This window comes from Nothoprocta perdicaria, unplaced genomic scaffold (genome assembly GCF_003342845.1).
Source record: "Nothoprocta perdicaria isolate Ctin4 unplaced genomic scaffold, notPer1 scaffold_11, whole genome shotgun sequence".
Classification (NCBI taxonomy): Eukaryota; Metazoa; Chordata; class Aves; order Tinamiformes; family Tinamidae; genus Nothoprocta; species Nothoprocta perdicaria.
In genome coordinates, this window is record NW_020454205.1 from 4603652 (window position 1) to 4630696 (window position 27045).

A 27045-nucleotide genomic window follows, 5' to 3' on the forward strand; every position below is an offset into this window, starting at 1 on the left:
TCGTTTGGCTAAATATACAATATATGTTCAAAAACAGTGCATTGTAAATATCACTTGACAGATTTTTCAAGCATATCACAAACATAACAAATGGATGCAAGCATCCATTTGAGTCATCATCAGTTGGATGAATTATGTTCTTTTAAAGGAACATAATTCATGGAATCACAGTGAATGCAATTCCGCTACATGGAAGTAAGTGGGATACCCAGTACAATGGTTTAGAGCCAGTGCTAAACAAAATTGTGCTGCAGAGCAATTAAAAACTATTCTTTAATGAGATCTAAAATATTCTTATTAAAAGTGATCATTAAAATATTAGCAATAGTAATCCTACAGGCTAATATGCTCCATCCATTTCCAGAAGGAGTTCTGCTGACCTGCATAAATTTAGAATTTGTGAGAACTGGCAGTAGATTTTAACAAAAAAAATGTTAATTTCCTGGTGAAAACAGTAGTTTAAAATTATGCTTTCTAAAATTATTATTATAAGTCAAGATAGAAGAGTCATGTGTCTTATTTTTAACCTGATTTAACATTTTGACATATTTTTAACCTGATTAGCGATCCAAATTGAGGTTGACTCTTTTGCTAAGAAATGGGATAAAAGACTTTGTGTTAACTAAAAGGATGTTGTGAAGACTTTGGGTAAAATTACTTTGAAAAGATATTTAAGCAGAATTGGTCACTATTTGAATCTTAAAATTTTGGTTAAACGATCTGATCAGTTAAATTATCCAAAGCCGATACCTCAAGTCAAACCACAATGTAGTTTGGTGTTAAGCAAAATAAATTCTGGTGTATTTTGACTGGAAAAAGCACCTTATCCTACAGCTACTTAAAAGGTTTACAGATTTGTTAGTCTGTCATGAAAAACCAACACTGCTTTATGTTATTTACCTTTCTTCTCCTGGAACTTTTATACTGTCAGTGTTCTCATTTCCGTTTTTGTTTTCCTGGCAGCACAAGTTAACAATAAGCTCACATCTGCTAAGGCTCTGTTCACAGAGGACACACTTTCAGAAAGGCATTTTTGCACTACTGCTTTTGCACATTAATTTACAACTGCTGTGTACACTGAGCTAATACTTGCATACAACAGCACCAGTTGCATCTCAATCTGCTCTTTCCCCTGAAATTTCTCCTTTTTTTCTTAGTTTTAAAAGGCAAAACAAGCTGCCTTCGAACTTGGCAGGAAAATTCCCCTCCTGAAGCCCTTCTGGCACGCAACTAGTACAGAGCTCACTTTACAAAGCACATCACAGGATACAGGTATAATACTCTCTGCCAAAAGGAAGGGAATGGGAGCAAATGACACTTCTTATGCAAAGCTCTTCTTCAGGTGAGCTCCAAAGAAAGCCAGGGGCAATTACAGCTGGATGATGCTTTGTTGTAGAAACATGACAGCTGGTCATTAGCCTTTCATTACTTGGGGTATAACCTGGCAATTGATTCAAACAAAAATAGCAGCATGACAGAAATAGAGATTTAGAAGCACCTTAGTGGCCGAAATCCAAAGTCCCAAATATCCTCAGAAATAAGAATCAGTGAGTTTGCAAGGTTCAGAAACATGAAGGCAAGGGAAAGAGAAAGGGCAACTGGAAATTGGGCAGAATTCCTCTGAGGTGTATAGACACACTGGGAAGACAAACCATGCCAGGTAAGGAGAAACTGGTATATTACCATGAAAAACATCAAGAATTTTGAAAATACACAAAGACAAGGTATTTGCAGTTTGGCTGTTTTAACAATATCACCTACCTTCACTCCATGTCCAATATCATCTAGAATTGTATAATCAATAGGTTTCCTGATGTAGCGAACTGGTCGCTCCAGGTTAGCTGGTGCAATGATTTTGTGAGTTCTTGAGGTGTTTTTGTTTGTAGTCAAGATACCAATTTCTCTTCTAGCAACTTTCTCTTTGTGAATGTCCACCGTCTACAAAAGACGCAGTGTATTTACTAACAGCGGTAGGCATTTGAATACAGAGTCAGTATAAAAAATTGATTCAGTTCCAATGTTTTGCAGATCTCAGTATACTGTGATAGACATATCACTACATGTATTTTTTACAGCATCTTTGTTCAGTTTACCTTCGAACTTGTCACCTCTAGACCCACACCTATACCCGAGGGTTCTCTCTGTTTTCTATCACTCTTGCTCTTTACAATCCAGCAGATTTCTTTCTCCTGTCCATTCTTAGTAGCTTCCAGTGACACTGGTCTGTATCATTCCTTTTCTAATTTTACAATTGCTCTCTAAGCAAATCTTTGAAAGTGTCCAACTAAATGAAGCATAAGGGTTATCTTCCTAATATTTATGCCCTACAAAACAAACCATACACATGTTTTAATAGGTTGTGAAACAGTTCGCTAAACGAGGACTGGTAGTTTTACGACAGAGTAAAACTTCACTCACCATATAAATGGCTCATAACAAAACAATGATTGGATTTGAGAAAGTGCTCAGTACTAACACAACTCGTTGCACAATAAAGCCAATGGTTAAACTCAGCACCTTCTCAAAGAATAAGTAAAGCAACAATGAAAATCCCTCAGTTTAGTATTTAGTGACTGCCTCAGGAGAGTAGTGCAAGAGAAAAATGAAAACACACTATCTAAACATACTTGGATCTTGTTTGGGAAGAGGACTAGGTTATCAAAAAAGGTTATCCAACTTTCAATAAAATTCTAAAATCCTAGGGATGCTACAAATGCTAAAATCCTAGGGATACTTGTGTCATCAAAACTTTTTCTTTTTAATGATTCTTTGCTCACAGTGTAACTTTCTCAGAAAAACTGAGTTATGGTTAAAAAAGGAAAGGAAATACCATCACCATCATTAGGATTTCTACTGAGTCAGCTATTCATTTCATGATTTCTTATCATTTCAGTGACCATAAATAGCACCAGGATTTGGCCCCCTTTACACGGCTAAGCAAGGGAGAGGCTGTGTTGTAACCAAAGACCAATTACAAATGAGGACTTTTTTTTTTTTTTTTTTTTTTAAGATAGCTTTACAAGTTTCAATTTTCTGTGAGCAGGGCCTGGCGATACTGGGTTGTGGTTTTGGTTTGTTCTGAATGTAGCAAAAGAGACTTTCACAAATACCAGGGGCATTATATGCAGATTTAAACCACTACATATCAATATTTCCAACAATGTATTTTCAATTATTTGTAATTTTGCTAAACTTTAAACACCAAACAGAACTTGCTCGTGTGTTTTCCTACTACCTGCAGTGCAACCTAACTAGAACTGGAAAGCTTCTGAGGAATCAGTGTAGCTATTTCTTAAAATGACGCTGTAGAAAAATACATTATTCAAGGTCAAAAAATGTTGGCAACATTCTCTTTGAAAAACTCTTATTTGTTGTGCAATGATCTGATATTTATTAGCAGCGATTAAACAATGTGGGACACGTCTTCCACCACCCTTACAAAACAAACCAACCCCCAAAACTGTCCAAATTCCTTTACAGAAATTCAGAGCTCATATAAGATTTATAGAAAGGCGTGCAGTATAAGAGCTATTTGTTTAGCACATAATCTGCTCTCCAGTCAGTTTTGCCAATGTCTTTTCTGGAGTTCCCAGTAGATAACCAGACCCCTGCACCTTCCCTTTGTCTCTTCACCAATCTTACGCTCTCGCTGCTTGGACAGGCAGTCATAGCCACGCTCCACTGCTCACTCCCCAAAAGGTGACACTGAATAAAGGTGGGATTCAGTGTTTTGTCTTTCGCCAGATGCTTTTATCCCTTCCCTGTGCCTAACCTGGACTGCACGGCATAGTGCAAGAGGCGTTCTGGGAACAAAAAGTCGTCATAGAGAGGAGACCGTCTACAGAGTTCCCACCTCACCTGAGCAGGACCCATGAGGTACAGACCCTTTTGGTAACTTCACTGCATGTGGGTGCAACAACTCAGGGGACATTCTCATTTTTAATATTGCTGAAGAATTTAAATGTTGCTATTATTGCAGACTTCATCTACAATCTAGACATGTCCCTAAACAAGGGCAGAAACATTACACTGAACATTACACTGACAATTGTATGTTCTTTATCTTATAGGCCTCTAGTGCAGTTTGCTAAATTGCTGAACATCCCCAGCTGCAACAGCAATACTAGGAATCCAAAATGCTGCAGAACATTTCAAATATACTGAAACATCAAAATCTCATGGGTCTTAATGTGGTGGTTCAAAACTGGTTTATGCCTATATTCTTATATACCATCTACAAATCTGAAAGTTATTAGTGCAGTGCTAGCAAGATTATTTCTTTTCTTCCCTAAGGTTCAAGTGCTTGACCTCTCAAGTCTAACTGTACTTTCAGCATTTTATTATTCAATTATCTAAAGATATAATGTGACAGCAGATATTCAATGCACATATCATTGTATTGATGGTATCTTGGCACTGTGCAGACTTGTTTCCATGAATGAAAAAGGGTGGTTTAATAATTAATAAGAGCTATGAGTACATCTGCTTCCCCTAAGGAATAGGGCGATCAGTGAGGCATGCCCACAGTCATAAACAATGAAATTCATAAAAACTAATTAAAAGCTGAAGCTCATGTAATGGGAATTTTGTTGCGTGACAACTCAGTATAGTTTTTTTTATCCTTAGTATCTATGGAAGGACTGAAGGTGGTACAATGGCACTAAATGCTCCCCAGTTCTACTGAAAAGCATTTTGCTGACAGGCTTTCCAACAATTTCTCTTATCTAGCCTAGTAGACGACTGGAGTCCTAACACAGCTAAAGAGCAGCAAAGAGTAATAACGAGGTATTTGATTACCAGAGAAAGGAGCAAAGATTAACCTGCTACTACAGAAAATGAAACTATTTATCCTTAACTCATATTTAATTATTATAATAAGGTAATTATTGCCTCTAGCACTGACATAATGTCTTATGCAAGACAGAACGTTTGCAAGAGGGAGTGACTGTTCAGCAACTTAGAAATCTCTATGGAGATGATTTTTAAAACACCCCATTCAAAACTATGTATATTAAGTTTGGGGAGCTATAACTTGACTTGCAAAACATCTGGCTTGGAACATCTGGAAGGAAGAGCAGATAGGCTGTATTCTGCTGTTCTATAACTTAACTCATTGTTCTGTAACAAGAAATTTTGAATCACTGCCAGTATTATTATGCGGTTTTCCCCATAGCACCATTAACAGTTGCAAACAGCATTTAATTGACAGACAGCACACAGTTTGTTAGAGAACATGCTCATTACTACCACCTTTTGATATGCTTTCCAAACTGTCTACAATAAGGCTGGGGCTACCTTGAGGGAGGGACGGAAAAATCACTTCATTTTTCTCCATTAGCAATCTTCTGGGCTCTTTGGAACTGTCAAACTTCCACAATGAATTTAATAAAAGCAGCCTTAAATTTTATTCCAAAATTAAAAGTATTTACTGCTTCAGTTAATAGTCCCTGAACTTAAAACTTCGAGAAATAGCCTCTTACAAGCGAAACTCTTCAGAGTAACAAGTTAACAATTTCTAAGTCCAATTGTAATAAAACTGCAGAAACAAAATTCTCCAGAAGCCTCTCTCAGAAGTTTTCAATTTACAATTAATTGTCTGTGTGTTTGCCTATGCTTTTAAAACACAGTCAAAAAAATCTTAGGAGATAAGGTTGCTTTAATACACTGTTGCTCATTGTTCTTTTTTTTTAAATCTAATCTGTTTAATTTTTTTAAATGAATTCAAAAATTACCTGAGAATCAGATTACTGTTTTAAGATAAGTAGCTGCCCAAATTAACACCTTATGCTAATCAAATGTGCTTTAATTCAAATTGTATGTGTGAGAAACAAATTATAATGTTCTATAAGAACTGGATAAAGAAGATTTCTTCATCACGCAATGCCATTACAAATAATTCATCTACATTTGAACTCTGCAATGGCTGTTTACACATACATATATACACACATACACACATATCTTGTTTGCTAAGATTATTTTTAACTAAACCTGACAAAAATAATCTCATCATAGAAATACTGACAGATGAAAATCTGCCAGATAGATGTAAGGAATTTGGACAAAATATTAACATTCTACAGCATTTGCTGACTTGAAAAAAGTAATGCAAATGCTTTAGAAAGTATGAATATTTACACAAATGATTTGTATTTAGAATTTAAACTTGCAGCCAAATATGAAACAGTACATTTCATGTCATTCTGGACAAAGATCAAGGAGGCAAATAAGAAGAGATTCATCAACCTCCAGAGCAAATCAAAGTAGTTTTGAATTTCAAACTAACAGAATTTAATCACTTGCATAAAAATAATTTCAATAGTAGTGATTTTCTTATTCAGGACCTATGCACAATCTGAAAAAATACACATCATTATCAACTTTTCAGTTAAGTTGGCACAGAGGAACTTAGAAAGTGATATAATTTGGCATTCTCTCAATGAACAGAAAACCCGAATGTTTTATCTTCTACAGTTAATCAAGCCTCTTCAAGCCAGAGCTGCATTTAAGCAAAAATGGCACCTCTGAAAAACTAAAAGCCAAGTGATTTTGCTCCTTTCTTTGGAGAATATATGGAAATGTAGAATTTTAACTCAAAATTAAAAGCAGGACTACACACTCGGATGTTTTAATTTGCACTAGGATTTTCTACACTTACATATCAATACTTACTGAATAAAGTATTCATGCAGTAATGCCCAGTCAAATCTGAATGGATGGCAGTTAGGAATCTGTTACCTGTTTACTGAAGCCTTTTCAAGACATATCAGCTGACAAACAACAAAAAACACCTTCACAGCAACATGAAAGCTTTTTTTTTTTTTTTTTTTTTAAGATCAGAAACACTTTGAGCTCTGTTTTGTTGTACAACTGCAGCATGTGAATTCTGGCAGATCTATCTCCCTTGAATATTGGGCACTGGTAATTTATGGTCCATGTTGCATATGTACCAATCCTGCCTCTGTAGCACAGACAGAACTCACATCTCAATTGGCATAAAACTCATTCTCAGAAAGAAAAAAAAAAGTCCCATGACACTTCTCCTAAAAGCCGATTTACACAAGCTTTGTGATAAAACAAACCGTTTGCACCTATAAAATGCAGAATCTGGTCTAAAGCCTGAATGAAAATATTTTTACTTAATATATTGTCTTTAACATGAGGTTCTCAAATAATTGAAGCACTTATCAACTGGCCCTGGCCTGGCTGCCAAGAAGTGTGCAGGTCTGTGTGTGCGTCCATGTGTGTACAGGTGTGTGTTCATATGTATGTGTTTGTTCATACGTGTATATATGTACACATAAATACACATGGGGCATATATATAGCATGTAAGTATAAATATACACACAAATATATATATATAGTGTGTTGAAAATTTGTGGCTTTGAGGAAAAAAAGCCCTTGTCCCTAGATTAAGCAGCAAAATACAGTGGAAGAAACGTTCTTGGCTGATTTCTGAGAAGCGAGTTGCACGAGATACCTGAGGCAATCTATAGCACAGCACCATTGGAAAAGAAACTCCCCACTGCCTACCCACCCACCCTCCTTTCCATCTGCCCTGGAATCCATCTGATCCTTCAGGAGGTAAATTCAACTTATTAACCTAAAATTTAGTTATTCCCTTCCTTTGCTGGGCTAGATCACTTCCAGCTCAGCAGTATTTCAGTACCAGCAAGTTAACAGATGAGCTCAACTTATTTTATAGAAACAACTTCAACTTTCAGGGAATTTTAAGAGTGATCATTCACGAGTCAGAACTTACTGTAAAGAATATGGCAGCCAAGTAAAACCCTGAATGCTAAAGAGGACATATCCACCAATTCTCTTTGACTCATTTATTGAAATATACCATATTACTTGATTTTATTACTGCCTCTCCTGTTCTAGTGTTGCATTCTCTTTCATAATGCTGTGTCATCCTTGGAAACCATTCATTCTCCCTCTCTCCAGCTCTACACACTGTTAAACCACCTACTTATTTCCTAACCTACTCTGCTCCCACCTTCAAATACCTTTTTAAACATCACATGATTCTTTTCTTAATATGTAACACCATCATATAGAGACCAAGAACCTTTATTAGAATTCTTCTAGAAAAATGTATTGCTCAAAACAGGTCACAAAATGGACTGCCAGAAATGCTCAGTAATGAAGCCAACTACTTCTCCAGGAAGTTAAAATAAATAAATAAATACACAAATAAACAAAAGCAGAATGTGCTGTTTCATTGCTCTCATTTTCTCCCTTTAATCCCTCACTGGCATTTAAGCCTCCAATAAATCTATTCTTTGTCTTCACCCCCTCCTGGCAGTCAGAACCCTCATCAGTATAATGGCAGGACAATATAAGTAGTTTAGTTTACTGCTGCTCAGAAAATCTGCAAACCACAGCAGCTTTGCAGCATCATTTCACCTTCTGTTCGTGTCATTGCAAAGAGCACCTTGAGAAAAGCCAGAAACAAAGTATTTTTGCCATCTCTGCTTTTGTCATCAGATGCCAGTATTACTGCAACAGGCAAAGTAAAGAGATGACAAGTACAATTTTCCGCTGCCCATTTCATACTTCTTCCTTTTCTTTTTAAGTGCCTGCAGCCATTTAGCAGCAAGCACAGTAAGCCATCAATGGATAAATACTCTGAAATTTTCCTGTGCTTTTCACTTCATAGAAAAAACTGCCCCACCAAACAACAAGCCAAGATTATATTTAATCTCTTATCCTATGTCAAATCCTCATATTAACACAAATACCATAAAATCACAAGATGAGACCCCATTCTGGATTTAAAATGAGAAGCAATATATCATTTTGCTTTAAGGTGAGCTATGTTTGCTCATTCCCAAAATATCAGGTAAACTAAATCTAGAAAGATTTTTGCGCTTGCTGTACAATTTCAAGATCAATTTAAAAAAAAAAATAAAAAAAGAAAAGGAAAAAATCTCACTTGTGAAATGTGGTTGATTGAAGACTCCATGCGTCGAAGCTGGGATGCCTGGATATCCAGCATTTGGAGAACATTGTTGGCCAAAGTGTTGATCAGATAGGCTACACTTGCTAGCGACTGGGTTGTGTAGGCTTTGGTTTCTTCTAGGGCTCGCTGTTTATCTGCTGACTAGAAACAGAAATAAAGGTTTATTTAGTAAAGTCTCTCAGGTAAATATTTCCCCGATTAACTCCTTCTGACTGTCTTTAAAGGATGAATATTTCCAGATGTCAAACCAATTCTACATTAAAATTACTATTTTTCTTCCTTTATATTTCTTCATCATACAAAAAAAATACTTAGTAAATTAACAGTTCCTACACTTTATAAAAGAAATTAAGCAATTATACATGCTAATCATTTCCAGAAATATTTAAAAGATCAATATCTTATACTGTATTTTAGCAGTAAACTTCAAAAGTACTTTGAAATACTTAACACTTCTTATGATTTTATACTCATGAAGTGGTTTCTTTATCTAGTGAGACACAAAATGTTCCTATTACAGAACTAAGGCTTCTTTCCAAACTATGTACTTCAATGAGACCTCCAAAGTGCTTGTAGTGATCTGTCAAATACAATATTCTTCAGCTCTCCAAATTATTTAAATCTCATTATTGCCATGAACGGCCATGAAAAATGGAAGTGCTTTGTCACAATGAATGAACTATAATTATTCCCCTAAGCATTAAAATGTGAGAGGAATCATTTTTAAAAAGAACAAGTCCACGCTCTACTTTCAAACATACTTTATGCTTCCCACCCTGTCAATAATGTCTTTTATGAAGAATTAGTATGGTCTGCTTTTCTAGTACCAGAGAACTTAAAAATATTCAGGCCATCAAGGCTAATAGAAGTTAGCCTACATTTTAAAAAACATTAGAATTAATAAGCCAAGAGTTTAGACCTAAAGGCTCCGTTTCCTGTAGAATAAGAGTTAACATCACTAAAACTTAATTTAGTATAAATAATAGAGCTTAAAGCATTGATAAAATATACAACTGAGATGACGCTTGGCCCCAGTTCTTCAGGCTTTGGAGCACACTGCATTGCAAGGAGGAGATGCTCAACAGGCTGAGCACACAGTTTCTCAAGCGACAGCTGACAGTGGTCGTCTCTACTCCCATCTGCAATTACACTGCCAAATTTTGTAATTTCCTTTCCGCTGGATGTGACTCATACAGGCTGGGTATCAAGATACAAGAAACCTGCTCTTTCAGTACAGCGGTAAAATTCCACATTTTTCGGCAGAAGTTGAGCCTCTGATCCATTAGGCTATAGGTATTTTAGGGAAACGCTGAAAGCAAGTCTATCTTTACTTCAAGAAAATTATTCTTGCAGCTCAAGATACTTTCTGAGCCTCTGCACTAAGAACCTTCAAAGCAAAGTTGGTAGCTTTCAACAAAATACCCATGCCAGTGCCAACACAGAACTGCAATTAAATTCCCATATCAAAGACACCGCAGATTTTTTTTGTTCCTGTCAGTCTCCTGTGTCCATTCACCACAAGATTTGCCTGCCTGACCCACCAGCTTCCCCTCTTCCTGCAGGCCAGACTGGCTTCACTTGCTATTTGGCTCCCCTCCATAGGGCTAGAGAGCTCTGTGCTTCCACTTCCACCCCGCTGGCTTCCAAATGCAGCGGAACTCTTCCCTGCTCCTATGGCCAGCTCGGTGTGCAAGCATCGCAGCCGCCGCGTGCACCGAGGACACGTTCACAGCAAGGCAGTTTCCACAGAGCAAGAATAAAAATGACCAGAAGCTCGGCACTTCTGCTCTGCAGCTGCTGACCAAGCCTATTTATAGAAGCAGAAAGTGCTGATTTACATGAGCACAGGGTACATCCAGAACAGCTGAGCAGGAGCCAGCAGACACGATTTTGTCATTAATAGCCAGTGTTTGAGAACAAAAGGAAGACACTCAATCATTTTAGCAATTATGAACTTCTGCTCTGACCTTACAGCTTAAAGAATCACAAAAAAACACGGATCTACACCGAGAGCCAGTCCTTCTGCCGACAAGAGCCTCACAGCTGAACTGAACTACCACCCATTTACACCTACTCCAACCAACAGGGAACCAACTTCTCAGTGTGCCATTGGAGAAGACCTTGGTTCTGACTGAATGCTCCTGATTGTGCAGAGTTAAAATAACACACACCAATTCCAATTCAGCTTGGAGTGATATTTAATATTAAGTATCTAATTTATTTTTAAAAGCATATTTCTAGAAAGAATGTTATCATATACCCCTGTGTACAATACATGCCTCTTCCCTATTTATCCTCCTGAAGGATGTCAAATCATATGCTAGCACCTGCTGCCATGTTCAAGGAGATAGAAAGATTTGAAGAATTAAATGATATGCTGATTACTACACCTGGGTATCCTGTACAACTATCTTTAGTATCTGCAAATAAACTCTTCATTTCAAGTTATCAAGAAGTCTAATTTAAGTATAACCCTTAGCAGAGTAAGATTTGACACGCTGTGATTCTGATTCATGACAGATACAAGATTTAAATAAAAGTCTAAGGCTAAATAAGCTGAAATAGCTCATAGCTGACCCTAAGGCAGGCAAAAAGTTATTTCAATATCTGCACCTTTAAAAAAAACTCGCTAGTTAAGGGTAATAATAACAGTTGTGCCCTGACCTAACTGATAACTATGTTACAGTAGTTCCAGCAAGCTAAGCAATAGCATTTCTGCATAAAGTACTGAAAACAAAAGAAACGGTCTGCTGCTGAGCCCACTGCAATAAAAAGAAGATTTCTCACTGTGAATGCTTAAGAATATCAAGCACACACTGTGAAGCCCTTCGGTTCTCAGACATTTTGCAGTCAGCATGATCACAATCCCACAACAACTATGTTTTCTGTGCACTGACCTGAATTAGCCTTCCATGAAACAGACCATTCTTTTAAAATTTTAAAATCTTTTTAGTTTAGCACTGATGCAAATTAATTTTTCTACGTCAATGAAAAAAAGTGAACATCGTAATACAAACGCAAAGAAGGTTAGTTAGCCCTAACTTAGTACTGCCTCATAATTGAGGACATACTTCAAATAACTCCAGAGCTAAGGGCGTCTAAGTTGAGAAAGAATCTATGTATTTTATGATGTAAAATATTAAACTTTTCATTTGGATTGTAGCCCAGGCCAAGTGTTTAGAGTCAGTCTTTCATCTCAGGCTAATCACTATTGGGAGAAAGGAGTTTCAATCATGAATTTCAATTAATAGTTCCATTAATATTTTGCTTAGTGTTACTCATATAAAATTTACCTTCACAAGAGCCACGGTCTATGAGCTCTAGTAATAAAGCGATAGGGACTACTGATGCTCCAAAACACGTTTTGGATTGGTATCTTAAAACAGACCTCTTAACGTCAAGATTGCAAGCACCATGTGGAGTAGAGATCCATCAGATCTCTAGATTTGATTTCCTTGCTAGGAAAAATAATTATGTTCTAGAAAGTGGACACTGCAGTCTTGTCAGCCCTCCACTACCCCTATTTTTCTTCCACATGACCTGTCTCTACCTTATTTGCCTCCCTTAAGACTTCCCATTAACATTGTTAACAGGACTGCTGCTTATCTACTTGCTGGCTTGCAGCCTGGACATATCAAAACAGGGTTAAGAAGGTACGTGAGCATCACAGCTGGATCATCTTCCCAGCCTTAAGGAGATGAAAGCATCTGGATCACTGACGCCTTTTGTGCTACACTAGCCACTTCACATGCAGCAGCTCAGCATCCACACCGCGTAGCTTTTCTCTCCACATACAAAGCACACAGCACGTGGCCCACGCTGAGCTGCAAAGGCAGCATCTCTTTCTCCTGCTCTCAGCAGGAACCGAGAGGACCATTTTGAACTGAGCACAGAGAGCTCTGCTGCTGCCAGCCCACGCATGGGCGAGGATGGTGGCAGCTACCTTGGTGAGAGGCGACCTCAGCTGCTGTTGGATGTGATATCCCATTTTTCTTAGCTGTGCCCCCTACCCATCTCTCTCCTGGAAAAGGTTTTCGGCTTTTAGGAACTACCCACCATATCAAAAAGTAAAGCAAGCAAGCAAAGCAAAATAAAAACAACACCCCCAAAATAAACTGCAGACTAAATGGAAATATTTCACAGGATGGATCCGGCCAGTGAGCCTTGAATTAAATCATAGAGACTACTCTGTTTGGACCTGGCATTTTCAGATAACAGAAGGAAGTCGAAGTCTTCATTAAATTCAGCTAGCAATGCACTGACTTCAAAATCAGGCTGCAGAGTCTTATATATACAATGCTATGGTATGTATTTACTTAAAAAAGTGTAGGGAAAACATATTAACAGTTCCCATTTCTAAATACAAGTTCAAAACAAAGCACTAACTCTAAAACAACTCAGGAATGGAAATTCAAATATTCACTTAAAAACATGTCTTTTTTTTTTTTTAATTAGATTGTAGAACTCAAAGTTGTGCAAAGTTCAGTATTTTTCAGGCAGGACATAGTATCTGCACATGACTTTTTCTAGCCACACTGAAAACTCCATTTACACAGCACAACTACATACCAGACTGGAATAAGAGATGTCCAAGTTTGCTGACTACATAAGACATCCTTTAACTCCAGAACTAAATCTTTCAAAATTGTTATTCTATCTAAGAAAATAAAAACTTTTGTTTGTATACAAACAGTAAGAAAATAAATGAACCATGACGAAAAATGGCATTAAAAGGAAAGTGTGAGGCAGATAAGAGAAGAAAATATGTAGCAATGCACTAAAGTAGGCAAAATGTCAGAAGAATTTGGCTATATAAACAGTAAAAGGGATATGCGTATGCATCACAGAGAACAGGGCTAGAAAACATTCAAGAGAATTTAATGCATTCAGAAATCCCCATGTAGTATCAGCCAGAACGCATTGATGAAGCCTGTTAGGCCTCTATAAGAACTTTAAAAAAATCCTACAAAAAGACAGTTAACTACACAGAAAAAATACAAGAAGGAAATGAATGATGGAGGTAACCTGAGCACTGCATCAATATTTACCACTACAGTAAGAATATCCACCCGAATAGATGAAACAAGCTATGCTATCAGGAGAAAATTTATAAGTAGTATTTCACACAGCATGTTTTTAAAAAAAAACTCCTATGAATTGGAAAAAGTTAATTAAGGGCCGTCTGAAAGCGTATCGGAGGAATTACTAAAGAAAACCACCAGCAGTTTAGCTGGATGAGGTAGTTAAGTATCTTTCCTGCTCTTGTTCCAAAATTTTATGCTGTTCAGTCATGAGTCATTAACTTGGAAGACCAAATTTTGCATTTGAGCTAAAAGAACTTAAACACCAAATTCTGTTAGTCAAGTTATATTGACCTCTGAATAATGAAAGTAACTGTGGTATGCAGGTTTGATACTGGTAATAGAAAATTAACAAATCCCACTGCCTTTAACATCAATAGGATGAACAGCTTTTTCTTCCAAGATTAAGACTGTTCAATTGAGGGCAAAACACAGCTTTTCTTTCCTGAGGCTACTATCACTCAGAACTAGCCTAAATGTAAAAACCTCTTAACAAAGAATTCTGAATGAAAAATCCCAATTCAAATTCAAATTAAGTCTGAACAGTTCAATGCTTTTATACAGTAACACTTAGGTATTAAATTGGAGGCTGAGGCTCAACAGTGTAATATGGGATTAACTACACTGATAGATGTATCCAGAATCTAATAATCACTTCTCCAATACACACACACACACACACTATATCTTGATATTTTTTACAGCAGGATTGTTTAATGAAACCAAATTCATACTTAACATAATGTATAAGACAAAAATGTAACACTGAAATATTAAGAATCAACCAGAAGATGTTTTGTTTAATCAATAAAGGAGTTGTTTAGATTAGTGCTCAAAGAAACCCAAAGGGACGTTTGCCTAACACCAGCAAGCAAAATCCTTCAGGTTTCTTTCCAGGTTTCATGAGCTTCAAGAAGCTCAAGAACAAAAACTGCAAGTCACAGGGTTTAACAAACTTTTGTTATTCAATACAAAATGTATCTAACTAGTAATACAGTAAACTACTACAGTTTTCCTGAAAACAGAAAACTGAGCTTTAGTATCACCTTTTCTATGTTGTTATTGAATTCCTTGAAGTTACTGAAAGCCTAATACATAATTAAATATTTTACATACATTTATTTAGCTGCACAGATGGTATTTGCTTAGCCCATGCAAGTGTTTTCCAGAAACCTTTGGTAAACTAGAAAAAAATGGATGAGAAGAAAACTGGGCATCATTAGCCCCATAATTATGCTAGAATGATGCCAAAAAGTTATATAACTGTCAGAGAAAAATACAATGGCTTTCTGTTTTAACAAGCTATCTCATTAAATACTTGCTCAAGAATATCCCACACTACTATTTGACTACTTCATGTCCAGCATAATGAACATATAACGTACAATTCATACATAACTGGTCATACCCATATTCCATAAGAAGCAGATGAAACAAGTATGAAAAAGCAGAAGCAGTCAATGGCAGTTACAATGACAAGAAATAAGATCCACCACAAATCTCAGAAATTTTAGTGGTGTGTGGAACTATTAGAAGGCTTCAAAATAAAAATAAAAAAAAAAATTCCAATATGCTCTATTAGTCAGCATACTGAACATGGGAGGAAATCTGGTATACCTATGCTTTAGTACTACCAGAGCTGCAAAGTCCTTGGAGTTGTTTTTTGTTTTTTTCTTTCTTTCATTGTCAATTGTGTATCTCTAAATGTAAGGCTTCTTCTCATATTTGCTCATTTCTGTAATTACTGATATGATCCTTATTTTAGCAAGATCCAGTAAGGTCAACCTGATCTACTCATGACTATTCAAATGTGTATGTTTCTTTGAGAAAATAAGTTGACAGTCATCTTCCTCACATGTACTCTAGAAATTAGAGTCAAAAATTAAGAAATTAGTCAAAAATTAAGAAACAACCAAACACTTCAGCTTTGGATGCAAAAGCTCCCTCACATGCACTCTTCTGTACATCTATAGATATTTTTTTTGACAACTTTTTGAGACCGGTAATTTGTCCTAAAAATGGTAGGTCTGAACTTTGGTGATTAAGGCCTTTTACTTTGTAACGAATTCTAAGATGGTCTTATTTGGATGGATAACTAAAAGTTGCTTGACAACTCTCTGCGTGGCCTCTGAAGACTGCAGCATGCTAAGTGTACTAGTGGTGTAGGCAAAGAGGTAAAAGCCAGTCATACAAAAATCCTCCCTATAAACATTTCCAGTCAAACTGCAAACCATGTTTGTCTCGTCACAATCATCTGCATCAGAAGCTCTCCGCTCAACATCTAAATGAAAGGCCTGCAATTTGTTCCTCATACAAATTCTTTTATTGGTTAAACATCTGCAAATATGAAGTTACTTAACTCTTGAACACAGCTCAAAAAAAATGGCTACTCTCATACTACCCTGAATACTCTAGAGGGAAATCTTTTAAGCTGAGATCACACAGTAATAAGGAGCTTTGGCATTCAGGCCAAATTTAAATCATTACAGAAAATACCAGTCAAAAAAATTAAGAATATATAAAAACTGTAATTAATTTTAAAATTCAAATATCAAAGAAGAAACCTTAAATGCAATATTAAAAAAAAGGGGGGGGGAGGGGGACTTCATAAATTTTCAGAGCAGCTGAAGCTCAGTATCAATAAGCATCTGCAGCAAACATCAGCTCATTCCCCTTAAAGTCTTATTTCTGTTGCAGTTGATTCATAGGATATTTTCATTTTCATGCTAAGGCTTAGGACAGAGGTTTAACAGCTAGACAAAGAATCATACAAAAACCCTCATCACGTGAACTGGAAAATGTATGTGAACTGTATGTGAACTGGAAAAGCAGCTTTCTAAACACATATTGCATACTTCAAGGCTGACAGTGAAGCGAACACTGACCCTTGGGCTTTAAATCTATGACAACATCTTTCTAGGGCATCCTAAAGTTAAAACAACAAGATAACTGTGAAACAGCACAGCTTCTCTGACATCTAATGATTTGTGGTACTGTTTGAACACTGTTAGCACCTTTGCAATAAATCTGCCATCCCTTTCCCTTCAAAGTCACCTGGATCAAACTTACTATTTATTTCCATACATTCAAAAGCACTGAAGACCAGTTTTTACATGCAAGTGTATTGCTCTTAAGAAAACTGGCAAGTTTCTACTCTTTGAAAACAGGTTTATGCAGAGAAGCAGGGTATGCTGCATTCATACAGATCAACCAGACAAAATTATAATAAAGTTGGTTCATCACATAGATTATATTGTTTATGATACATCAGAGAACTCAACAGTGTTCTAGCATCCAGATGTGTTTGCATCCAAAATGTAGTTTATGTGATATACTAACAGTATTTTACCATTGTTTTGTAGTATCAAATGTAGATCTGACTTGATAGGTGATCAGCAATGATAAAATCCTATTCCTCATGTGTATTTAGGGCTGTCACTGCTTATTTTGTCAATCAATAGAGGCTTTTCACTTCACCTTGCTCTACTAAATCTTCTGCAACAACACAGCTGAGAAAACTCAATTGTTTTCCAGTTAACACTGCAACATAATCTTTATTAGATTTACGAATACAAGCCCAGAACCTGCTTTAAGACGAGTACAAACCCATCATGTCTGTAAAGCCATCAGAGACATCTCCTACACAACTGTCCTGAATGAAGATCTTGAAGCAGAAACAGATCTGCAGGCTAAGCTTTGCTATTTAGGGTATCTCCTGTTCTGTAATGCAGCACTGAGGAAGCTTTAGTGTGCAACAGACTTTTCACTGAGTGTGCAAGTAAAGATCACTGGTGCATTCAATTCTCCTCAAAAACAATTTTACAGCTACTTGATAAAAATACAGCAAGTCATAAGAGCACCTAAAAATTTTCTTTTCAGAAGCAGAATGGGACTCAGAAGTTAAAATAGCCTACAGTCATACCACAGTTACATTCCACTACATAAATGCTACTTACAATCCATTTTTTTTTCCCCAAGAAATCTGACCAAATTTATAATTTCTTATAAAGGTAAACTCAATTTCTCAAAACATCCTCTGATGCATAGAGAACTAACATCTAAGCTATTTCCCATCTTCACCAGTTTCTTCATTCTCCTATAAATTCTCCAGTCAATACATTATACAGTGACTGTAGCCAGCCAACAGCTTTAATTTGCAGTCACAGCCCAAAGAGCACAGGGTGCTTGAAAGTTTTAGGTATGTGACCACAGCAAATACCATCACATTATTCTGAGAGCTCATTCCACACAAGCCAATTAGCACAAGTCTTCAGATTGCCATCCAATGTCCCTATTTCTCACATGAGCTCCCCTCTCGAAATCTATCATTCTAGAAGTTAACACATTTTGAATTAGTTATCTTTAACAACTGCAGAAGGAAAAAAAAAAAAAAAAAAAGGTTGTGAAAGAAATAAAATGATCTATTTAGTAACAGCAGTATGTTGTTTCAAAGAGAGCAGAGGGATTAAACAGGGCACTGAAATTTTCATAATCATTCTTCTCTTTCAAAGATATAACCATATTGGGATTATACAGTTCCTTTCACAGTGACTAGTTAACCCTAAATTTGCAACGGTTCTTATTTGTACTTGATGAAGTTGCTGCCAATTCTGATGGTCAAGAAGCAGAACACATTCAATGGAACAAACTGCCTCCAGATACATGGCCCACTATCTGACTGTCCAAGTCTTTTCATAAGAAAGAGTGAAGATCAAGATCAAAAGCCTCCACATATACAGCCTCTATACAATACTCCTCTGGGCGGCAATAGAGCCATCAGCAGCGCACTTCCACTCCAATACGCGGAAAATTATGCTCAAATTAGTAGAACCTGGGCATGCTGCAGTGGCCATTCCTCCAATCTGAAGCAGAAGATTAAAAGATTAGCAAAAAGCTTCCCTGCACCTCTCCATGAACGGTTTCCCCAACCATGTTATCACAACATCCTTTAATGACTATTGCAGAATCACTCAAGTTCAAATTCTCTGTTTCTTCCAAAAATTCATGGTCACACATGCCACAGAGTCATGGACAGATACACTCTTTGACTCTGAAAAACCCAAAGCAGTCAACACAACTCACTGGCGTTTTTCTAGACATCGTTGGACAGATCTGCCAGAAAGCAGCAGCAAACTGCAGTCAAACAGCTTGCTCTTGAGGCCTGTATTTGGCCTCTGCTGCTGCTCAGCTGAAGGTGCTGCAACACAAAAGAATGGATGCACAGCCATACATTATCAAGGATGAAGTCCAGACTAAAAGTAGATTAGCACTATGAAAAGTGCAACATAAAACTAGTGCCTTCTTGTCCAACAGATTTGTTGCCCAGGTGCCCTGAGAGTTTTATCTGCGTACTTTTCTGGCAAACAAGGTTTTATAACCTTCTTCTCTCATTAACGGAACACTGGAAAGTGTTTGCCAATGCTTCCAATACAACAGTGTTACAGTTTAGATACAGTGTCTACAGTTTAGATATAGCACATAATTAGCAGAAAAATCATTCTTGCAGGCACTGTCAACTGGTGGCTATTGCTCTTCTTCCCCAGGTTAACCATAGTTTTCCTCCATTTACTTTAGAAGCAAACCTTTAGTCAGTTGCTGTGTAGTTCAAGAAGAGCAAAGTTGCTATAAAAAAAAGACCCAGCAGCATAACTTCACACAGCAGCATCAAGTTTTCTGTAATTATTTCCAGCAAGACCTGTACTTTACACAAACACATTTCATAAGTATGACCTCCTTTCACACTAATTACAGTGCTTTTTGACCACAGAGAGGCTCTTTTATGCCATTGGTAACTCCATTTTTTAAGGCAACACAAGGACATTCTACATACATCAAAGATAAGGCATTTAATCAACTACAGTAACCAGCCTACACCTGTAACACATATTCCATATAATCTGAACATCATTTTCCTTCTATAAATGGTGAAAATAACAATTACCAAACTAAGGTACAACACAATGATAAATGCAATTTGGATAAAGTCTGCAGTTTGCTTCTTACAATATTCAGACAAATGCCGATTTTCTTGAAGGCCATAGAGCTGTTCCAGAATTTATCTCTAACAATATAATTTTTCTGTCTTTTGAAGAAAAGCAATAACTTGGAACAATTAAATCTAAATGCTGTAAAGATACTGCCGTTCAGCCACAAATGATCACGGTTTGAAGTATCATTTGGGATGAGCCTGAAGAGATTGTTTTACTGAAAACTCATTCAAGACATTATCAAGAATTTTGTACAATGAATGTTAAAAGATTGTTTAGTGATTGTTATTAGTGAATAACTAATTGTTATTCAATGTTAATGAACTTAACAATTGACTGATCCACATACACCTACACTCATTTTTTTTCAGTGTAGATAACTCATCAGTCTGGTTAGTGGTAGATGTTACCAGATTAAATATAGTAACCAGATTTATTTTTATCAAAATCTCATTCCTACAAAAGGAATTAAAATCCAAGTTAATACTTGATCACTCTTTGGTCAATAAAATCTCTTCCAACAAATGTCTTTTTCCCCAGAAACTAGCACTGAAATGCTCAAATCACCTCCTACACAGAGATAGCTGCCAGATCATGCCAGGGACTGGCTCAGCTGGAAGCACGCTGCCTATCACAGAGCAAAGCATTGCATCCATCTGTTGCAAACATGAAGATGCAGAAACCTTACCAGTAATTAGTTTATTTTCAAGCCGTCTAGTGAAAGACAAGAAGCACTTAAATGCTTAACTTAGTTTGCTCTTCTGCTAATTCTATTAAGTCAATTATGAAAAATTAAACAGAAGATAAAATATTTTGATGAAGTAATACACATTCAGAGTGTTATGGGGAATGACAAAAACAGAAGTGACCAAGTATAGCAGAAAAGCCATAATCTATATTTTTCAAACCTTTTGTGCATCTCAACGATTTAGTAAGACCCAAGTTCAATAGAAAAAATCAGTTGCTCTCCTATTATCTTCTCCTGGCCAAAAATGCTTATCTTGGCACTTATTGTTGCTTATCTGTTGTTAATTCCACCAAAAACTATTGCTTGAATGACTTAGCTAAGTAACTCATTGCTCATATTAGCTCTGCACATCTGAGGCATTTTCAGTAATCGCTTAAACTACAGAAAAGAATTTAATGTATTTTCTGGGGGAAATATCATTCTATAACAACACATAGACCACAGACCTATGGCTGACCAAGGCAGAAAGACAAAAGAGAAACTCAGACCATCAAAGGAATCTTGAGGTAGTGCCTCCGATTAGAATATGCTATTGGAAATGTGTGCTTTAACTGACACAACTTGCTTGCAGCTCTATTTACGTAAAGACCACCACCTTTCTGGAGTATACTTCTGGAGACTGCTATCTACCCTGCATGAGAGGATAAATCTATGTGGCAAGAGGCATACACTAAATCCAAGGTATAAATTCAACATTGCATTCAAGGTGGGAGAGTCAGGGATGTGTGTTTAAAGAATGCACAGCACTGGCATTAACTGATGGCCAAAAGAGCAGAATTTGACACCTTACTCAAAAGTTCTACAAATTCTGCATGGTTCTTTTATTGGTTTATGCAAACAAAGTAGCATATGTACATTAAATAAATAGCTTATTTGAATCAAGCATATAAATGGAATATCAAGTATATCAAGCAAAAAATTACTTTTATTAATGCAAGTAAACTGAAAAAACCACACCTAACCAACTGGGAATGCTACTGCATTTGGGGAAAAAAAAAAAAAAAAAAAAAAAAAAAAAAAAAAAAAAAAAAGAGGAGTTTCTATTTTGAAAAAAGTTTAACTTCCTTCCAAGTTTCCAAAGCCAGTTGAATACAGCACTGAACTGTAACCTACATGAGCTCCACACAAAGTTATATGATCAGACTCTTTGAAGAAAACAAGATCTCAGACAACATCCAAAAGAAAATCTTTGCTCTAGACCTTGCAGAGGAAACTGCCAGGGAACACAGTTCTACCAACACAACATACAAAGAATCAGGCAATCAACCTATTTGGGATGGACAATGAGCAATAGACCACAAAAAAAAAAAAAAAAGGCAAAAGGGTATTTCAGAAAAGGACAGACTAATGAGTGAAATAACATCTCTACAGTACCTGCACTGCCCAAAAATAAGCAGTGGTCCATCTTTGAACATGTACTAATGATATTACAGATTTCGGCTCTAAAGAACATTTTTCATCGCAAAAGCACCTGGTAAAGACAGGCAACATCCTCCTCAAGATACAAAAATACCTTTTATTTCTTTCTCTAATCACCTGTTGAGAAGCTAGATTTCCAACAGGCTCTTTAGTATTTGTTCAGATAGTGATTTCTGCACAAACTGGTGCCGCACTTCGCCAGACTCATACATATATCCCTTAGTCATTCCTTTATCAACAAAGACACATTTTCTAAGTTACAGAGTACCGTTTTTCCCCCAATCAATATTTATACAGCAAGAAGAATTCATATTAGGCAGACAAGATGCCATCTGTCACAGACTTCCTGGCAGAAGATAAAAACACACTGTTATTTTTCCCCTAAGAAGGCCACAGTCAGGGCAATTCAATAAAACTTAAACTCAGAACTTCCATGAAATAAATTATTTAGGCTGCAAACAATCCAGTATTATCCTCCTCTAACAAGTTCCTATTAATGAAATCTTTCAGATACAATAATCTTGAAAGTCAATTTTTCCATGTAGCTTTCAAAGAAAACTTAAATAAAGAGAAAATGGTAAAAAAGCAACCCCATGATTTGGAATTTAGATCAGACTCATGAATACTTGAATATAGGAATAACCTTAATCCCCCTGATAAGAATTATTAAGCTATTCCCCATACAGGCCAAATTTCATTGTATATAGCTACAGCAAGTACATCAGAGAGTTTTATACATTCGGGTAAATGTCACAATGGCACAAGTTCTTACCCTTAAAACATATCACTAAATATACAAGTATTGTGTGCAGTCTTCAAGTCAGCCTACTTGAGCTGCACTAAAAACATGCCTAAAGCTTACAAGTAAATGTATCTACATTGTTTGATCTTCAATTGAAACTCAAAAGAAAGTTGTCTCAGGTTGACAAACTAGCTGAAGGAGTGTAGGCAGGGTAAACAAAGTTGAGGATCACATTCCGGCACGCTTCCACTTACATCTAGAACTTTCTCATAACCTCAAGAGAGATCTTCCTTAGCATTAGCAGAGCTAAGGAAAGAAAAGTCAGTAGTGGAATGGAGACAAACAGTAAAAGCAGGACTGCACAAAGCCCTGACACTGCTGGGGATCTATAGATGCAATCTGTAGAAAGACTAGCACAAAGCGCAGTATGCAAAATAGGCATAATATAGTCAGTAGAATCTTTTGTTCTGCAGGATTGACAGTCCAGTACTCTTGGAAGAGCACAATGCATTCCCTTTTATCTCAATACCTTTCATTCTGTACCTGAAATGCAAAATATAAGACATGGTGGAAAGTTCCATTCAATGACTACTCCTGAACTCCTGAAATGGGCAACAAATCTCGTTCAAACCAAAATTTTTAATTAACACCTAACATCCAAGCACACAGTCCATCTCTATAGTATGGCCAATCCAACAGAAGGAAAAGTCAAATTCAATATCAGAATGTCATTAATTTCAGTCCACTGAAACTGGAATTAATTTGTCTATCATTAATGCTTATTTTTGTCCAATGTCAGAGTTTAGAAGACGACACAAAATTTTAAGTTCTTTTGACTATACCTTAATGTAATGATTAGTCACATATTTAATTAGTACAGTAGTGTTAAAATGAAGCTAAAGCAATGCAACATCACACGATAAAAACAGAAAACGATACTGCAAACTGGTCGAAGGACATAAGATTCCTCCCAAGTAGTTTTGTGCTGGGTTACAGGATATGAAGATTCCCCACCTTCGTGTTAATCTTCACCATAATTATGAGACCTTACCTACATTTCAGGTATGCAGAATGAAAGTCTCATACAGCTTATTCACCTAATTCTGACAGTGCAGAAAAACAGTGGGTAAAAGGACAAAAAAAAAAAAAAAAAAAAAAAAGTGAAAATTAGCATGCATGATGATTTTTCCTTGATTAGGATTAAGTAATTGAGGATAGTGAAGCATGGCCAGCTGGACTGCACAAAGTACTGAGTGTAATGCCCCTTGGTACAGACAATGGACCAAAAAGGGACAGGAAAACAAACTGCAGGACTCCAGCAGAGAAACTGCTGGAAAGGTCCACAGATGGCATAAAGTACCAGAGATGAAACAAACATTGGTGCCAAGTCACCAAAAGCCAGTTATCGAGGCCAGCTAGAGTGACTGGCACATTTCCCCAGGGCTCAGCTCTGTTGACTGCAGCGTAGGACAGGTCTTGGGTAACTCTGCATGCACGTGCATTTGTGCACACAAAGCTTTCTCCTTGCTTGGTCCATTTAAAAAACTGAACTTAGCAGTGTCACCGTAACGTGACTTTCCTCTTCTCTCATGCAATTTTATCATATCTACAAAATCATGTCAGTAACTAGAAATAAAATACAAGTTATGAGCAATAAGTGATACATGACAACTAGCAAGCTCAGAAAGCTAATTTGCCAAGTTAATTTGTTCAAGGCTATCATTTTACTGTTTTAGAATCATAAATATTAGACACTGATAATCTAATTGCATCCTCACAAAAGAGTAGGTCCAACTGCTCCCATAAATTAGATGTATTCTTTCACACAAAGTTTGACCAAATTGTACGTCATAGATGGGATTTGACCCTTACACAAAACACACAATAAGAGAAAACCTACAGAATGGTAGCAGGCAGGTTATCCATACCACTTACTAGGACTTGTGCATTCAGTGTATGAAACCATGTGAAGAACACAAAGCTGAATTACAAGTTACAAAGCAAGTGGACAGACTACAGACCTGAAGGTGCCACTAGGATCAGTCCACACTGCACCCAATGATCTGAAACAGTCCTTAATAAAACACTGCTTAGGTTCATCCCTTTCTTTACTAATCGTGATTGCTGTGCACTGCATTCTGCAACCCTAAAAACAAGCTCCAAGCTCCAGCATCCTGTGCCATGTCAATGCATCAGAAGCTGACTACTCCCAACTCAAGAGAGTGGCTGCACACTGCATTAGAGACTCTTCTAGACGACAACAGTGGCAATAAAAGCAGCCTCCAGCAATCAGATAAACAAGATAATGGATCCTAGAGATGAGGAAGAAAACTATGGTTATGAGAAATTACCAGGTAAAATAGGAACAATGCAGTTCCCCTGTATAAGCTCAAGGATGCTGAAGGACGTAATAGTTAAATCCACTTTCCCAATAAACTTGGGATCATTTCTAGACTAGGATGAACCTACAGTGAACAGCCTGTGAACTGTTTCACAAACTTTCAGAGACGTGTGAATGATTTCTGATAGCTCCTGGTTACCACAGGAGTAAAAACATTAGAGATGCAACAACAAAAATATTTCAAACACCTTAAATGCCATCTTATTTGATAAAAGATTCACCTGCCTCATATTCATTCATACTGAGAAGTGAATTAATTTGTTTTCCAGTCATTCCACTAGGTTATTCTAATTGGATATTCAGCAGGTTCTACTACAATCTGAACAAAAGGACTTTTCCCGGCAGTCTGGTAGAGCTGAAATGCTACACAACCGAGCTTTTCGTTTGACACAATGTGTTTGAATAGTATCATCATCTCTATATATCTAGCAGAGATGCTGAAAAACGTTGCTAGCCCAAAAAGGGAAGCAGCCCCTGATCTGCTCCATGATACATTGATGGAGGGAAAGTGAGAGACAGAGGGGCCAAGAAGGGTGACAGGGGCGGGCAAGAGAGAAGCGGGTGTCATATCTACTAGGGTAGAGGGGGGATCATGGTAGAGGGGAGAATCACAGAGAAGGGAGAAGGGATGAGGGGGTCACCTGTGCGCCAGCAGGAACAAGGGAAAGCTGACAGCTGCAAAGTTTAGAGAAGGGAGAGAAAAAAAAAAAGAAAAAAAAAAAAAAAAAGAAGGAACTGCAAAGATATAGGCAAACTGCTTTTTATTCTTCAAGCAATCCCCTTTCTCCCTCTGCAGAATGCTCAGCCACCTACAAAACCCCTAACATCCATCTCCCTGCACAAGAGGCAGTCCTGTAATGTGCACCATCTTCCAATCATCTTCCTCACCAGTTTGTACCCAAATCACAGGAAATCCTTCCTCTCCCACCTCCTTCAGCAGAAGGAACATATGACAACAATTCTAAAAGGACTGTGCTTAAGCACAACCCTTACAAGGGTTTATGAAACCCAGTCTAAAAGGTACTTGAAGACAGCTTCTTCCCCTCTGTTTGTAAACACAAGTGGTACTTACCCTGATTTGCAAAGCTTGAGCTTTGGAGATGAAAAGCATCACATAAGAGTTGCATTACTTAAAACTGAAAGACTTAGGTAGAAGATGACTGCTCAAGGTTAGTTTTGGTTCATGCAGAGGTGTGAAATGAAGAGAATGTCTTTCTACATGACTCTCTTTGTTCGAACAACAACGACAAAATGCAGACAAAATGACACAATATACACCAAGCAAAAATTTATGAACAATTCTTGCATTCCAGTCTCTCCAGTTTAACATTCTTGCTCTATCTTTCAATTCAATCTCCACCAAAACCTAAACAACAAACACTTCCAGAATTTAGGCCTTCCAGAGCTGTCCCAGCGGTTTTATTCTAGGTAATATTTAGTACTGTGATAGGCCATAGGAGGCCCAAAAACTAATGACAAAGTCAATTCGCTGCGAAGACTGCTCAGTAAGACTACCCAGCAAAACCACTCACAAAACACGTGCAGTTCTGGCGTCCTTGAACAGAAGAGGAACAGGGATTTTATCCATATATATAGGAAGTCTGCAGTGGGTTACCCACAGCGATCGCAGAATTTCAGATGTAAAATTGGTGCTTAATCTCCAGAGCACCACACACCAGCACAGTACACTCCTTATG

The 27045-nt window shown here is 37.1% G+C and overlaps 1 protein-coding gene across 4 annotated transcripts in view; it reads right to left on the reverse strand.

Moving 5' to 3' along the window:
- ABI2 (abl interactor 2) overlaps positions 1-27045 on the reverse strand; it is a 60355-nt gene that overhangs the window by 22622 nt on the left and 10688 nt on the right. For all 4 annotated transcript variants that reach the window (XM_026048115.1, XM_026048101.1, XM_026048108.1 and 1 more), the window contains exons 2-3: positions 8944-9111; positions 1762-1938 (exon numbers count right to left, since the gene is read on the reverse strand). In XM_026048115.1, coding sequence (XP_025903900.1) covers positions 1762-1938; positions 8944-9111 — 345 coding nt within the window. The remainder of the gene's footprint in view (positions 1-1761; positions 1939-8943; positions 9112-27045) is intronic.